This window comes from Phaenicophaeus curvirostris, chromosome 1 (genome assembly GCF_032191515.1).
Source record: "Phaenicophaeus curvirostris isolate KB17595 chromosome 1, BPBGC_Pcur_1.0, whole genome shotgun sequence".
NCBI lineage: Eukaryota > Metazoa > Chordata > Aves > Cuculiformes > Cuculidae > Phaenicophaeus > Phaenicophaeus curvirostris.
Genome location: NC_091392.1, coordinates 184130896 through 184146817, shown reverse-complemented (window position 1 = coordinate 184146817; position 15922 = coordinate 184130896). Strand labels below are relative to the sequence as shown.

Here is a 15922-nt window from a genome sequence, read left to right as displayed (position 1 = left end):
AAGTTAAGGAAAAGTTGATAAGTTTCAGGAGAAAAATAAAACCTCAAACTAAGGAAAAAATAACATTTGAATCGTGTTCCTTGTTGCATTTTCAGCAAAAACGTTATGGAGTTGGATTCAGTGATCTTAAAGGTCTTTTCCAACCTAAACTATTCTGAGATTCTGCAATACTGGATTCTAGAGACTGGCATTTGGGATCATACTTATGATACATTTTGTCCAGGATGTCACTTTGGCAGCTTTGGAAAGAATAGGAGAAGGTTCTTCAGATGAAGAGAAAGTGTCAGAGAGGTAGTGAAGGTATGAAGTATAAACATTTGCTTGTACTAATGAAACTAATGTTCCCCATTTTTCTTCTTGCATAGATCTTTGAAATAATTCACTATTGAGGTAATTCTTCTGAAACGTGTTTCTTTCTTTCCTATTGAGAGGAGGTGAAGGACTGAATGAAAAGAGAAAGGAGGGGTAGATGTTTGTTCAATTAAATAAGAAAGTTATTTGGGATCAGTAGAACATGAAATCTCAGAAGAGTTGGTTTTTTTCACAGATGTATTGAGTACATGGCAAATTCTTTGGTATCAATTTTTTTGATTTAGTAATTTTAAAAAAAAAATTTAATCACAAAAATAACTTAATCAGGAAAGGAATAGCATATGGAGAAAGTATCACATGACAGAACTTGAAAAATCTTCCGACTTTTCACATTTTACATTATTTTTTAATGACTTTTTCCATTATTTTTTCTTACTCCATCCATTGAAATAAAATATCCAGGGCAGCAGTTGTGGCAGAAATTCAGCCACAACTTTGAGCGACTTATATGAGCAAAATCATAGGATAAAGGTGGAAATCAGAAGACTTTCAGGATCATATTTTAAGTTTCACTGTGTACTATTGTGTATTTGGAAAAAAAATGGAATGGTTTTCACTGAGATGCTTTCTAGATAAATAAGAGGCTTAAATTTTCCAGAGCCTCTGTCTAAGTGTAGTTCATTTTTTAGTTCTTCTGGGCTTTCACTTGCTTATTTTGACCCATTATCTAGAAGGGGACTTTAGAAGGGAAGGAGACACATTTTGTTTCTAAATTAAATTCTGGTACATAGTAAGTATCAAATTGTTCCAAAAAGAATTCTTTTTCACTTAAATTTAACAGAGAATTGCTTTCTTATAATTAACAATTGTGTTGTATTCTTTTCTATGAAAAGAATAATTTTTTGTTATTAATTTTAATATAAACAATTTCTCAATTGATACATGATAGATTGATATAAACTTAAGATCTGTCCTGGTGTAGCAATTAGATAAGCATGTTAGCTCACTATGCCACAACAGATATTTAAAAACAGTTCCACCCAAAGAGATACTGTTTCAAGAGAAGAATGGAGAAACACAAATGCATATATTGAGTAAATCCCAATGGACCATTTGCCAAGGAAAATGGTGCTAAATGAAAAACTGAATCACTTTTGAATATCTTCAGTGAGATTTTAAACTGACCAATGGTAGTGGATTTTAATTTATAGATTAAATGATCTCCTTCTGATTTGATGAGTGAGAATTTGTGCATCCCATTAACACTAATGATAAATTGACAAAAATTCTATACATTGGTTTAAGACTAGACTCTTCAGTTATGTGGCACCATCATCAGTTTTATCAATATCATTATAGCTCATGGGATTACGGTGTGAAAGTCTGTAATTTTTAAAAGTAAATCATGTATACATTCTAATAAATCCCCTCTCTGTGGGTATACTCTCAAGGGTTTTTACCATTCTGTGATTCCATCTGGATATTTTGTAGTCCTTATTTAGATTCCTTTTTAGTAACTGTAGTGGTGAAGAAGTATAGGCTTTCTTACTTTAATAATTCAAGAAACTGTTGCATGGCATTCTTGTTATTTTAAATATTATCTTACTGTTAAGATCTGTTTTATTTTACAAGTTTGACTGAAATGGCTGAACTGTTTGAGTTGGGTTTGAACAGATTAAAATCTATTTTTCATGTTGACTTATCAGTGTTTATTTGTGCTGATTATCCTAAGATATGAGTTCTAAAGATTTCTGATAATATTTTAAAGGTATTTTATTAGATAACCTGGAAGATACCTTTTACTAGACTTTTGAGTACCACATATAAAAGGTATGACATATGTTGTACAGTATCTTTCACCATAACAAAAAATCTTACAACTGCTTTGATCAACTACAAAAGAACTGGATCAAATTCACATTCATCGTGGTTTTTTTGGTGTCACTGGTTTGCTCTGTAAGGGATATCTACCCATACAAAGGACGGTCTGGAGTATTAATACAGCCATCCTTCATGGTCCCTGGAGTTGGTGGTGATGTTGTGTACTGCCAGTCAGGGCTGCTGAGGGGAATTGTTAAACCTATAAACCTGGCTTTGTTATTTTAGTGTGTCTGTGTTCTTTGGAATAGTGTTTCCATTCATCTAGTAAAAGTGGACTTGTAATTATTTTGCACCATGACTGTGATTTCCATCTGCAGACTTTCTGCAATTCCTGAATATTTGCCAACAGTTGCTTTTCATAAATAAAGATCATTAGAGTAATTTAACTGTCTACAAAATATGTGATGTACATATGGTTCAAAAACCAGTTCTGAGTGTGATCTTGCAAAACATTAAGTTCTGTTTAATATACACCTTTTTTCTAATAATTGCTTTTCTTGGAGTAGGAACATCTGTCATTTGAATTAATAGCTTTACTTAGTTAGCATTTACTTTCAAACTTTTTTACTTGTCTTTAATTTTCCCTTCATACTATCTCTTTTCTGTTCTGTAGTTAACTCACCAGCAACCTGATAATTGGTTAAAACTATCAGTTTGAATCTAGGTTTCTCTAGTCCCTCTCTGCCATATATTATCATTTGATGTAGATTTAAACTATCCAAGTAATTAAAATTAATGGTCAAGAAAGAAATCCAAAGTTTATTTCTTTCATTCTAAATTGGATTTAGCAAAATATTTCAAGAAAACATTTGCAACAAGGTTATGCTGGCAGGAGGAAGACATTTTGCAAGTACAAATAAACTTGAAGGAAAATTCACATTTCCAATGAAAATATCACTTTTTTCCTAGTACTGTCAGTGCCAAAACATGCTTGAGTTTCCATCACCAGCACAAATTGTCCTTGAAAATTTGGTGTGCCATTCCTAACAAATGTTGAACAGAGTTTAAGGGAATGGTCCATCAGAAATGGAGACACAATTTGTCTCTTGGCATAGAAGTCAGTGGGGATTATGGGAAGAGATGTCATGGCGTGAGTTACCAGTATTTACAGAGACCAATTTGAAACAATACAGTTTTGTTTCTACATGGAAGACTATATCAGGATGAAATAGAAAATAACTGTCAAAAATGCAAGTTAAAAATGAGAGTTCTAGTATTTCCTGGTTATTTTGTCTATTTTTAGGACCTTATGCTGATTTCTAAGTGCATACTTTTTGTATGTTAATAAAATAATGCATATAATAACATGCCTTCATTTTGTCATAAACATTTTTTTTCTATACAAAGCTCCTGTAGTTTCAATGACATGCTGTACAGGAATAGTAAAGGCATGTTTTCTCTGTGAACTGGATCAAATGGCTTAAACTTTCTTAAGCGTTTTATTTAGCTATACCTGAGACTTTCACATAAGTAGAAGCTATAATTGAGTCAAAGATTTCTGCAGGCTCTAAAGTACAGTTAATTGCATCTTTTTATCTAAGCTCAACATATTCAAAAACTAAAAATATTTAACTTTTGGTTTTGCTAATATTACAATTGATTCCAGCTCCAATACGGTTTTAAGTTGACACAAAGTAAAATAATTGAAAGAAAATGCAGGCAAACCTTGATAAAGAACAGATGAAATCATGGTGGTGTTCACTGAGGCTCAAACACACATTGTATTAATAATAATAAAAAGAAGTTCAAAACAGTGATCTTATTTCATAAGAATTTTTAAAAAATTGATTTTATCAGCATACGTTAGATTTCTTCAAAATAGAAATTCACACTGACTAGTTCAGCATGGTGACTTCGAGGTTTTGAACTCATGACTTCATTAATGCCACAGGCATGACTAGAATAGCATACTTGAAATTAATCTTTCTTTAAACACTAATAAGTCATAGTGAAAAGAAATAATTAGCATACCTTTGAGGCAACAGAAGAACATTGAAAAAGAAGTCAAGTAAACCAGAACATTTCAAGATAATTGCCAGGCATACATCATCTATTCCAGAATAGCTAAGGTCATGCACTTGGTGCTTCCAGTTTTTGCATCCATATATGTGGCCATTGTTACCATCAAATTGCTGAATTTTGATGGCTATATTTAATGAACTAAGAATAGACCATGAAGAAAAGTACTAAGAACAGCAAATATAAAAAGCACGTACTCCATTCAGTTAAACAATGACCTCTTTAACCTTGCTGCATGCAGGAAATATCCACTTGTACTTTAGTAATTGCATTAGCTTCTTTAATGGCATTTGATACAGATGGTATGCGAAGAACATTTCTGCAGCTGAAGAATGCATGCAACAGTTTCAGTCTAAATTGCCAATACTTTTTCTCATTGTAGTAAGTGGGGGGAAACAGAACTGAAAATAAATTTGTGGCTCAGGGAAGCCATTATTTTCCAAAGCTGGTTATCATTTTTGTTTCTCATTATTTTAAAACTAAGAACATTTTACAGATTCTAAAAATCTCTGTCTAATCCTGCAAAATTGTAAAAAGGAAGAAGAAATGCAGTTGTTACTGCATTTGGGATTTAGGAAACTGATGTTTATTCAGATTTATGCTACAAATTCTATTTTTGATTTTGTGAAGATACCACTTTGTGCCTTCTCTTCTGACTGTAAAATGGGAGCAGGAAATCTTCTTCCTCCTTTTTCTCCCTTTTTTTTCCTTTTTTTTTATTCTGTCTGTTAGAATACATACTCTGTCTGCTGAAGGAAATTAAGCTAGACTTCTAGAACAGGGGATCAGACAAATTTAAAACCCAAAAGATTATCAAGTTATCTTTTTTCTTATCTATGTAGGATAAGTTCACCAGGACAGGGATGATGATTCTTTCTTAACTTCTCCTGCAGCTTTTGATTATGTGAGATCTTCATAAACGAGAGATTGCATTCTGGCAGTATTTCCTAGCAGACAGAATTTGATCTGTCCTCTATTAGGTCTGATATGTTTTTATCATTCTTCGCTATTGACTCCCCACCACCTCTGACAGTAAACTCTGGAGATTGTGTTTTGTTTAACAGGGAAAAAGTCTTTATTTATTCCAAATCTTTCCTGTCCTGTTAGGAATGAGGAAAAATGTAAAGAAGCACAAGAGACACAAAAACGGAGCCTTTGGAAGCTAAAGACGAAATAGAGCTTATAAGGGAGGGCACACACTTTCCCTTACTTTCCCTCATATGATTTGAGAGGAAGCAGTCCCTGAACTGGAAGTAGGAGACTGATAAGCAAGAAACTTAGAATGTGAAATAGTGGCTTTGCTATGAACATTTCACATTTCTGTATTCTGCTTTACTTCAAGGAATATATGTTATAAATATTTAGAGATGAATAGGAAGTATTTCTGTTTCTATTTCCTTCTTCCTATCCATCAAGATGTATGGGAGTCCCCATTTTCTCTTATGGCTACTCCTGATTTTGGTAATTAATTATAATTAGTTATGAACTAGTGCTACACGCAATTTCTGCTGTAGACCGAGCTCCTTGCAAAGGGTATTCCTTGCATCCATCTTTGACACCATGAGGTTTTTTGAGGCTTTCTCATCTCCCTGTGTATTTTCGCATGTGAAAAGTACTACAGTCTCTGAGATAGTTACTTATATCTTTTTGACATGCAAACCAGCCTCTTAGAACTCAGGTTTTGAATATTACTGGTTATGAGAGGTCTTAATGGCTATTATCAGTGTTTGTTTCTTCAGCATGCGATTACAGAGCTAGATACAACTAATAAACTAATGAATGTCCTGATGTGCTAACCAGATGTCAGTTCTGTATCCTCCTCTTTCTTTTCCTTAATTTCATCAAAATCAGTTGAATTCTCCTTTCCAACAATAGAACGCTACATCCAAGCTTGCAGTTGATTAGACTTTATATACAGAAAGTTTTCAAGTGATGTCCGTAGAAACAGGGAAAAAAAGTTCAGTTTTAGGTCAGATGGTCATTTTAATCAGGCCCACAGAATCATCAGGCTTTTAAAAATTATTTTATATAAAAATTCTTACTATTGTTAACAGAAAATTTTGCACAAAGATAATTATCACTTGCTCCAAACACTCTTGTTTTATTATATATACAGCATTTGTGTCATTAAGCCTCATCACTGATGTTACCTGGATGATAATTCTGAGTACTTATCCTAGCCTTGTGCCATTTTAGGCATGTTCGTCTTGATCCATGCTCCAAACTTTCCAAATATTGTTTGAAGGTATAGAGGTGTGTAAGTATTCCCAATTGTAAAGATATACAAATTTAGAAACCTAGGATGTAGGATGGAAATATGTTTCTAAGAGCATTATTTTGACCTGATGATGTTTTAGTGCATGTGATGGTGAAAGGAGATAAGTGAGCATATGACAGAAAAGATTTAATTTTTTATTTTTTTTTTTAGTTTTACAGAATATGAGGTGGATTCATAATAAAACATAGAACGTTCTGTGATAAAATATTTGATGTGTCTGTGCTACCTGTATTGGCTTAACTGTAGAGTTCAGTCTTCTGTTTGGGTTTTCTTTGTCAGCTTTCAAACTGTGTAGGTAGCCTGCAGGTGATAAGTATCCCATTAATCTTTCTGATCCTCTAGCACTTGAGTATGAGAATAGCTGATCAATTACAGCAATTGTCTCCCTAAATGAGCTTTGCACATCTGCCTCTTATTTCATTAGTTAACTGTCTGCCCATATATCTGATAGAATGGAATCCTTGTGGCTTCTTACAGCTTGTTCTGTGTAACTGTACAATAAGGATGGGGTTGTTAGCAAAATGGGCACAAAAGGGTATTTATCCCCTACCCGCAATAAATATATGTGCTATTGTGTAGGAGTGCTTTTGTCTCTAATCGCTGTTCCTAGAAACCTGCTAAAAGCACATCAGTTTGCTTTTCAGCTTCCTATTTAGTCCTTAGTTGTAAGCGTATTTGTGTATTTATCATTTGTATAGCACAAGTGAAGTGTTTCCATGCCCTAAACCAAGATATCAGTGGTGGTTATAGTACTTTTAGATGGACATTGCTTATATGATTTTTAGATATCAAAACTTCAGTAGAAGTGTGATTTCATCCTTGTCTCTTTGCAATGCGTCTTTTTAATATTTAGATATGTTTTCCTTTCTCAGAAATTTAAATTTATATTTCCAAAGCTGCAAATAAGTATTTACAATAGTGGCAATGTTATTAGTTATTAATTATTCAGATTAAGTACAAAACAATGAGTAAAAATTACACTGCATAATTCAACGTTTAAGAAACACAGACTACAAATTATGTGATATAAATTCAATAAAAAATACATTTTTACATTAATACCTCTTTCATTAATATTCAAGCTTTTATTTGCAGTAAAATAAATTAGCAGATGAAAATTAAAATAATTTCTAAGAGTAGGCCTTACTCTCTACCTGCTAATATCTGATTGAATTATACTTAAGAATGTGCAGGACTTAGTTTTCAAAGATTGTTTTCTTATTGTTTATCATATATTAAATTGCTTTGGATGCAATAGATAGATATTTATATAAATGGTCAACTGAGCTTAATGCCCAAAAGACTAATTCAATAACATTCTGTCCTGAACCTGATATAGATTATTGCATCTGACACTGAATATATAAATGTTTGAACCTGAAACGCTCAGATAATGGTGCTGGAAACTTGTTTCAGTGAATTTGAGGGATAAAAATATTCAGCACAGATATTATATGGAATTTCTGAAACCATGGAGCTATAATAATTAAATATCACCAATCTTTTAAATTAATTTTCGACTATTTATTGCAGGTCTGGTTTGTATGAAGTCAAGTACTTCAGTGGTTGAACTTGTTATGCTGCTTTGTTCACAGGTAAGACATTCCCTGGTTTTAACTGGGTTAGTTTCTTTGCAAAGGGCTGGATTACTGCCAGCCTAATAATTCTATCTTGCTGTTTGTTACGTTCTTCCATTTATATACAAGAAAATACAAATTAATCTTTTCTAGTAGCATAGAAATTGTGGATTTTTTTTTCGTACATTACATAGTGCCACTATATTCACAGGGTATGCAATGTATATTTGCATTTGTTTTGAACAGTGTGTGGATATATATTACGCAACTTTTCCTTTGCATGCATTCTCTTCCAAGCCAGTTCTTGTTTGGAATACGTAAATACAATAATGTTTTCATAAATTGGTGTTAAAAATCTGTCTTTGTACTAGTAATTTTTTAAAACCTTATTTTGTGTTGACTTTATTACTTTTGGTATACATGACATAATTTATTGCATATTTTATATAGTTATCAGTATATAAACAGAAGAGGAACATGACATAGGTGGTCCTCAGGAACGGGCAGAAGCAGAGTATTACTATTTTTAAAATGCTGCGGTTAATTTTTTTTCCTTAGCATAGAGGTAATGGGTTCTGAATCAATTAACATTTTAACTTGCTTTCACAAGTGAATTGTTCTAAACTAAAATAATTCCTCATACTGTTTGGATTGCTTACATCTCAATTTTAATTTTATTAGCTTTGTCAGAAGTGTTATTGGCTAAATTCATATGCACAGCTTTTACTTTAAACTGCCAGTAAAAAGTTACCAACAACCATTGTAGAATTTTGCACATTTTGTAAAATGCATGAAAAACATAATGGCCTAACAAATCCAAATAACCTCACAAATTTTTACACTTCTCTAAAGACTTATTAACAGTGTTTAAGTTACCAAGTTCCCCACAGTTTTATAATATCAGTTAAACACAAACTAAGTTATATTATAAAATGCCCAGATTAACTTGTTATATTATTACCAAGGAAAATTATTTGTTTGTCAGTTTACTTGAGCATTCATTGCTGCACATTGATAACACGCACAAAAAATGTACTGAAAACAAATGAGTTTCTAGGAATAATTGAAATTAAGATCTACTTTTTAGGAATCTATCTGAAAATAATTAACAACTGATTTAGGGGGAGGGGGTTCCAACTTACCTGCTGTTTGCAGTCCATAGGTTGCATTTCTTCAAGCTTGTGTCATAAGGAAATCATTAAATCTTGTTTTCCTTTTTTTTTTCTGGCTCTTCCTTTTTTTTTTAACCCCCTCTTTTAGCCACGGTGGGTATTGGGCAGGGAAAGTAAAAGAAAAATACATCCCTGGCAGGAATCCTCAGTGGGGTTTGAACTTCAAACCTTCTCCAGCAGGGCACTTGAAAAATTTGTTACCTAATGGTGAAGTCCTGGGTTCCAGGAAAATTCCAAAAGATCCATTAAGGCTTTTGAGCCCCATATTCATGTCATGCAACCTTTTTTCTTTTTACTTTTTTTTCTTTTTAGCAGCTTTTGAAATATTTTCTTGAGGAAATGAATAACTTACAGTCCTTTCTTCTCTAGCCTTTGGTTTTACTGCAGTTCTCAGGAATAAAGTGGAATGTAGCATTAGGGTCTAGTGTCTTTGATGGCCTCATCATCTAATCATAGGTTTAACATTACTCATTTGCTGGCTCCAGGAATTCCTGCCATTAAGGGCCCTAGAGATGAAACTTTGCCTCAAATATTGATTGAAAGGAAGAGAGAGAAATTTAAGCTCTTTCTGCAATGCTTTCTCTTTAGACATCCCAGTAAAGCTATGTAGCAAATGCAGCTAAATCAATTTGTTATTTTTATGACTTTTATACATATCATTTATGATTTTTAAAAAACTGACTATTTTAAAAATAAGCTTTTCTTATACCTGAAACTATGTGAAGAGCCTAATCATTTCAACTTTTGAATGCTTATTCATTTTCTTCAGTGTTTGCTTGGGAGAGCTATTTTCCATCTATTTTACTTGGGGAAATTGGAAGCTTCTAGATTTATGCATCATCTGATACTTAAGGGTCGTTTTCTTATCGTCTGTATAGGGAAGATTTTGTATCCTGACGTCCATGTATTTATAAGTACTTCAGAAGCTAATGCTGTAACCTTGTTGGTGGAATCATGTTCAATGTTTCTACAGGAGTTGGTCAATAGGGGGCTGTAGTAGTGCAAATTGTGTTCTCCTCCCCCCACCTTCCTTACCCCTGAAGGATTGATTCTGTAAACTGCAGCTGTGTAGAATTGTGTATTTGTTCCTGTAGGTGTACGGAACAATCAGGTCAGCAGTTCTATTCATCTGCAGGAAAAAAACAAACACTAGTTTGTGGGGTTTTTTTGCTATTTATGTTTTAAAACTATTTGTCAAAAGAAAACATGATGTAAATGCTATAAAGATACTGATACATGAGATGTCTAGAAGAGAATGGCAGACAGATAAATATTGTGATCCAGCCTAACTAATAGAACTTAGGTGTTTAGGAGATGTTGTCCACAGCAAATGAGGATAACTGATCTCTAAATAAAAAAGTGATAGTGCTACCTTAGTATTTCCATAATATAAACTAAGTAATATGGACTGGAAAGGCTATGTAAAGAGCCACAGTTTTTTATAATTATAATATAACTAGGGCTTTTCTTCCTAAAGAGGTAAATCTTTCATATTCAAATTGAATGACACTTTACAGATTATGTGAGGAAGTTTGAAATGTGTCACTCAAAAGACAAATGATGATATTAAAAGCCTTTGAAAAGTACAATTTTGTTTCCACAGAGCAGAGTAACTTTAGACACTGAAAAGGAAAGGGAAATGCAAAGTTTGTTTTCCTTTCATTTGCTGCAGCAAATTAGATGCTTTTATGCTCTTTATGTTGGAAATTCCATGTTAACGACTACAGATTAGCAAGGATGTCAGAATTTTTTTTCTTATCTGAGCTCCTGAATAAAATCAACATTGCCAGAGGCTCACATCCAAGGTATGGTCTAAATTTACATGAAATATCACATTACAAATGTCTGAAGGTACATGTCATGGATAATTCTGTTCATATGGGCAGCCTTTTAGAGTCTGAGGGATATGCAATCAAGCCTTTCCCCCAAAGGAATTTGGAGTTTCTGTGAAAAATACGTTTAAAGGAACTCCTGTAGCGATAGTGCATCATTTGTGGGTTTGAGGAAGAACAAAAAGTTCTACTCTTTGTATTTTCAGACTTTCTCTTGTACTGTAACTTGCTTCACTGCACCCATTTTATTTCTTATAGTATCACCTACTTCACTAGATTAAAATTTAGGTTAATTTGAAGGCTTTATTGTCTTTATTTCTTATATAAACCAAAAGCACACATCCAAGTAATTGAAATTGTTTTTCTAGATAATTGATAATAAGGATATAGTGATTTTCACTTTTCATAAAGCAGGCATTTTCATTTGGATTTAGTCCATTTTAACATAAAACGGATGAAGATGTGTTATGTTTGACAAGATCTGTGTCTGATTAGCCAGTCTTTGTTCCATCAGCCTTGTTGAGCATGTCACAGCTGTGTTGCTGTTGAAGTGGCAGACTTCTTCTATAAACTATACATTTTTTAAAAAAAATACATTAATTTTTACAGTGCCATTCCTTCTTACATCAGATTTAGATTTCAATTATTTTTTCTTAGTTTTTCTTTTTTTCTTTCCCAGCTGAAACACTATAATAGATTCTAATTATTTCCAGATCTTTTGCAAAATTTTCTCCTTGGGGATACAGCTTCTGCTGAAACTGAGTGATATTGTCCCAAAGGAGCTTTATCTCATACCACTTGTATTTTTTATATATATTGCCTAGGAAATTTGGTCTCATAAAATTTTAGTTATAAATTTAAAGTCAATTGTGCAAATTCCTATGGAGGTGTAATTTTTCAATCTTTCTTTTTCTCAGTCATGAAACAAGTTGGATGTTTACCGATGGCCATGTTTTCCCATTAGTCCTGTTGGATTCTCCACTATCTGTATTTCTACCGGTGTGACTAGGAAAAGAGAATGCTACATAGCTTATCACTACAAAATTCTGAATCGAAATAAAATGTAGAAGGGAAGGATACATGCAAACAGACAGAAACTCATTGTTTCAGTAATCTGTTTTTCCAGCATATCTTGAAAACAGTTATCTCAACAAAGTTCTGGATCTCTTACATGTTTATGTCCTGAAGTTTCTTCTCTGCTAATCCCACTATTTTGCCAGTGCTGATATTTATAAGACTAACTCACAAACACATCTGAAAACTGTTCAGACATTTGTTTCCTGGTTTAGTAGGTTAAACTGGCTGAGACCCTAGTTCAAAAGCTACCAGAGCCACTTAAAGGAAAGGATTCAGGACTGCAAATCTGGGAGCAAAGAGAAGACTGAAAATGCCACTTGTGACATTATGGCAGCAAGCTGTGAATTCAGATCTCTGCCTCTAATAGTAAAATAGTAAAGCCACTTCAAAATAAGAAGTAACTGTGGATTAAAAAAAATAGTAGTTTTTAACTGATTATACTTCTAGAGTAGCCATGAAAGCAATAGTTCATGGCAGGTGGCAAGTAGGATGCTTTGGACTGTAGAAAGGAAAGACTGCTCCTGTGGCAGTCAAGAAAATAAAAGGAATGTTGGCATTTGATGGGAGAGAAATAAGTTAAAATAAACAACAAAAAAAAAATCACACAATTTGTCATACTTTGAACAAAGCACTAGAAAGATGTTAAAAAATGTCGGTTGTGTAGCTGCAAATTGAGGGTTGGTAACTTTACTTTTTATCACAAACTCAAGTTTAAGTTCAGTAAATAAAGTCTTTGTAGTTGGAGTACTTTCTCTAATATTGTCATCCTATTTAGACTATATGAAGGTCCAGCAAGGTAGAAACATTTCTACTATGTCCCTATCCATTATCAAATCTGGTGCGGTTAAACATGTGCTTGTGTTCCAGTGCTGATTTTGGGCTCTTCATAATCCAGAACATGGCCTTTATACAGATAGGTTGATATACACACTTAGTGTAATTTCCTAAAGCAGAAATGAACTCCAGTACAAGCTACAGGGGAAACCTTTTCTGTTGTATTTTTTTTCACTCTATTTTTCTGGGGTGGGTGGAGGTTTTTGTGTTATTTGTATTTTCTGTAATTTTTTTTTTTTTAAACTAAAGGAGTGTCAGAGAATTTTCTTGCATTAATTCCTTGTAGATGTGCAGAATGTCTTCCAGCCCAATCTCAGTCTTCATCTCTTGGCCATCTGTTTCTTGTAATCTGACTTTCAAATGGGAACCATCAGTGTATTCTTTCCTACTTGTTGGACAATTTTACTTTCTATGAGATGTCCTTTCAGATCTCCATATACTCAGAAAACTAATTCTGTGTTTTGTCTTTAGTAGTAAGTTAGATCTCTTCTTCAATGTCTTTCTTACACTAGAGTCATCAAGGAACTCCTAGTCCTTGCTCTTTTCTCTTGCCTGTCCTTGTCAGAGTATTTTTGTTAAAAAATGTTGACGAGTACATTTATTACACATCAGTGGGATGCTGACCTGAATCTCTTCTGAATTCATGGTAAAACAGGCATTATGAGAAAACTATAAGGTGTACTTCCCCTGTATCCTAATATGGCAAGGTGTCTTCCCCCCTCCCAACTTCTCTATTAAGTCACCTACAATTAACAAGGTTCATAGATCACAAAAAAACAACTAGAAACTCAGAAATGTCAGCTGGTATTTCTTAAAGGCCTTGAGAATGGGTGCACAACCTCATTACTTGAGACCATTATTATAAGTAAATACACCATGAGTTTGGAAGGTTTCATTATATATATGTATAGAAAGAGACAATGTGAGTTTTCTGTATATCAGAAAGTCTTCTTTCTAATGGTGTGTTTTGGAAGACTTCAAATTAGTTATCCACCCCTAATGTCAAAGTTTGGTTGAGTAATAAGTGGACTGACTTTTAGGATTAATAGCCATACATAACAACACATGTTTTTAATATTTTTTTTATTATTTCTCTTAAATGAAGAGCAGTTTTTCCAAACAGGAAGTAAGCTCTAGAAGTTATGGAGATGTGTGCTATCTGCTAGCATGTCTTCTGTCTGCATTAGAAGATATGCAGAATTTCTACAGGGTGATCAAGACTTATATTGTATCATCTAAATAAATATGTCCATTTCCCTGGTATTATTTGTAGAATTTTTTTTCTCTCTTTTCTTATAAGATACCAGTGAAATGTTCCTCTGGCAAATTTTTACTTCATTTTGAAGATAAATTGGCTGATTACCACAGGTGATCGGAAGGGCAATGGATCTGTGTATTTCTAAGAAGGCAAATCCAAGTCAAGAAAAGAGAGGAAAAATGAGGCTTTAATCCTGTGAAAGTGAAATGTAATACTTCCTGTTACATTTGATGCATTGGTAAAGTCATAGTCACATATACTGTTGTGAAAGTTTCACATGCTTTTACTCCTGTGATTTGGCAAGAAGCCCAATGTATTTCAATACTTGCAGATTTGCCTTCCAGGAGGATGTCATCAGACATTCTGCAACTTCCCTGTTGTGGGAAATGGTCACTTCTTAAATGGCTGATCCATCATAAAATCCTAAAATTGATCCCAAATTTACTTGAAAGGGTAGACCAAAAATACATTTTATTTATCTTATACCAGCAGTATACATGTGAATGTTAGAGAAGGATAAAGGCAGTATCTGAAGAATCATTAGATCTGATTCACATTCCAAACAGTAACGAAAGGTTTTATGAAGCAAATATCTTTAGCTCAATTCTCTTAGGAATGGTAGGGATGGTCCTATGGTCTTAAAAACAACATAATAGCCTCAAAAAAATGTTACTAACCTGCTCAAAAATTTATGATGCTGTATCTTGAAATCGGTAGGTTTTTCTGGCTTTACCTACCTTTAATGGACATGTTTTTCTTCCATAAAGAAACAGTCCTTTAATCTTGTAATATTTCCTTTTGAGTCTTTCCTCTTAAGTGAAGCAATGTAAGTTATTGGTGATTTTAGAAGATAACTTCCAAACATGGAGGTCAAACCCAAGCTAAATTGCAGGTTTGTTGTGAATTGCAAACACATTTTTATAGAATTTCCTCTTCTTTATTCTGATAAATGGTAGCACCTGCTCGACTCCATACAAGACTTTTCTCCAAACATATTCAAGGGTCCAGCAAGAAAAGAGTCAATGTAACAAAATTTCATTTGTCTCAAGAAACTTCTAGTAAATCAATGAATTGAAGAATTGAGATATCAAGTGAGTTGATATCTAATACCAGACAATTCAATAACTATTGAATATATCAGAAAGAAAAATAAAATACTCAGCTTAGTTTAAGACATGGAGAAGATAGAATTCCAAAGAAGCTAGAATTGATCGAGATACTGGCACCTGTAGTGCCAGGTATCCATCCATTCAGTAATTGTAGTTTGTTAAGAAAATTTTAATTTGTGACACAATTGTAACATTTTGTGCAAGAATTAGAAAGGGTGAGAGTTCCCATGTATATTGCGAAAAGTCTGAGAATCACTATACTTTTTTATGATGATATTTTGTCATATTTATTATTTATTTGTTTAGAAGATATTTTCTAATAAACATAAATAAAAATTAAAAAATACTGTAAGCAAGTATTAATTTGGGAAGAAGTATAATAGGAACTGAAAAAAGTTCTTAGCATGGTAAGCCTCGTTGTTTCTTTTTTGTTTCTTCAACCTGTGCAAATTTTCCGGCGTCAATTTAACATACTGCTAAATTTGTTAATATTTTTTTTTAGGGTACTGAGGATTGGAGAATATTATAGGACTAGGAAAATACGCTCAGATGTAAAAATTGTAAGAATATTAG

At 33.2% G+C, this 15922-nt stretch overlaps 1 protein-coding gene across 10 annotated transcripts in view; it reads left to right on the top strand.

Annotated features, from left to right (window-relative positions):
* NBEA (neurobeachin) overlaps window positions 1–15922 on the top strand; it is a 499111-nt gene that overhangs the window by 235043 nt on the left and 248146 nt on the right. For all 10 annotated transcript variants that reach the window (XM_069882400.1, XM_069882331.1, XM_069882372.1 and 7 more), the window contains one exon: window positions 8024–8085. In XM_069882400.1, the coding sequence (XP_069738501.1) occupies window positions 8024–8085 (62 nt within the window). The remainder of the gene's footprint in view (window positions 1–8023; window positions 8086–15922) is intronic.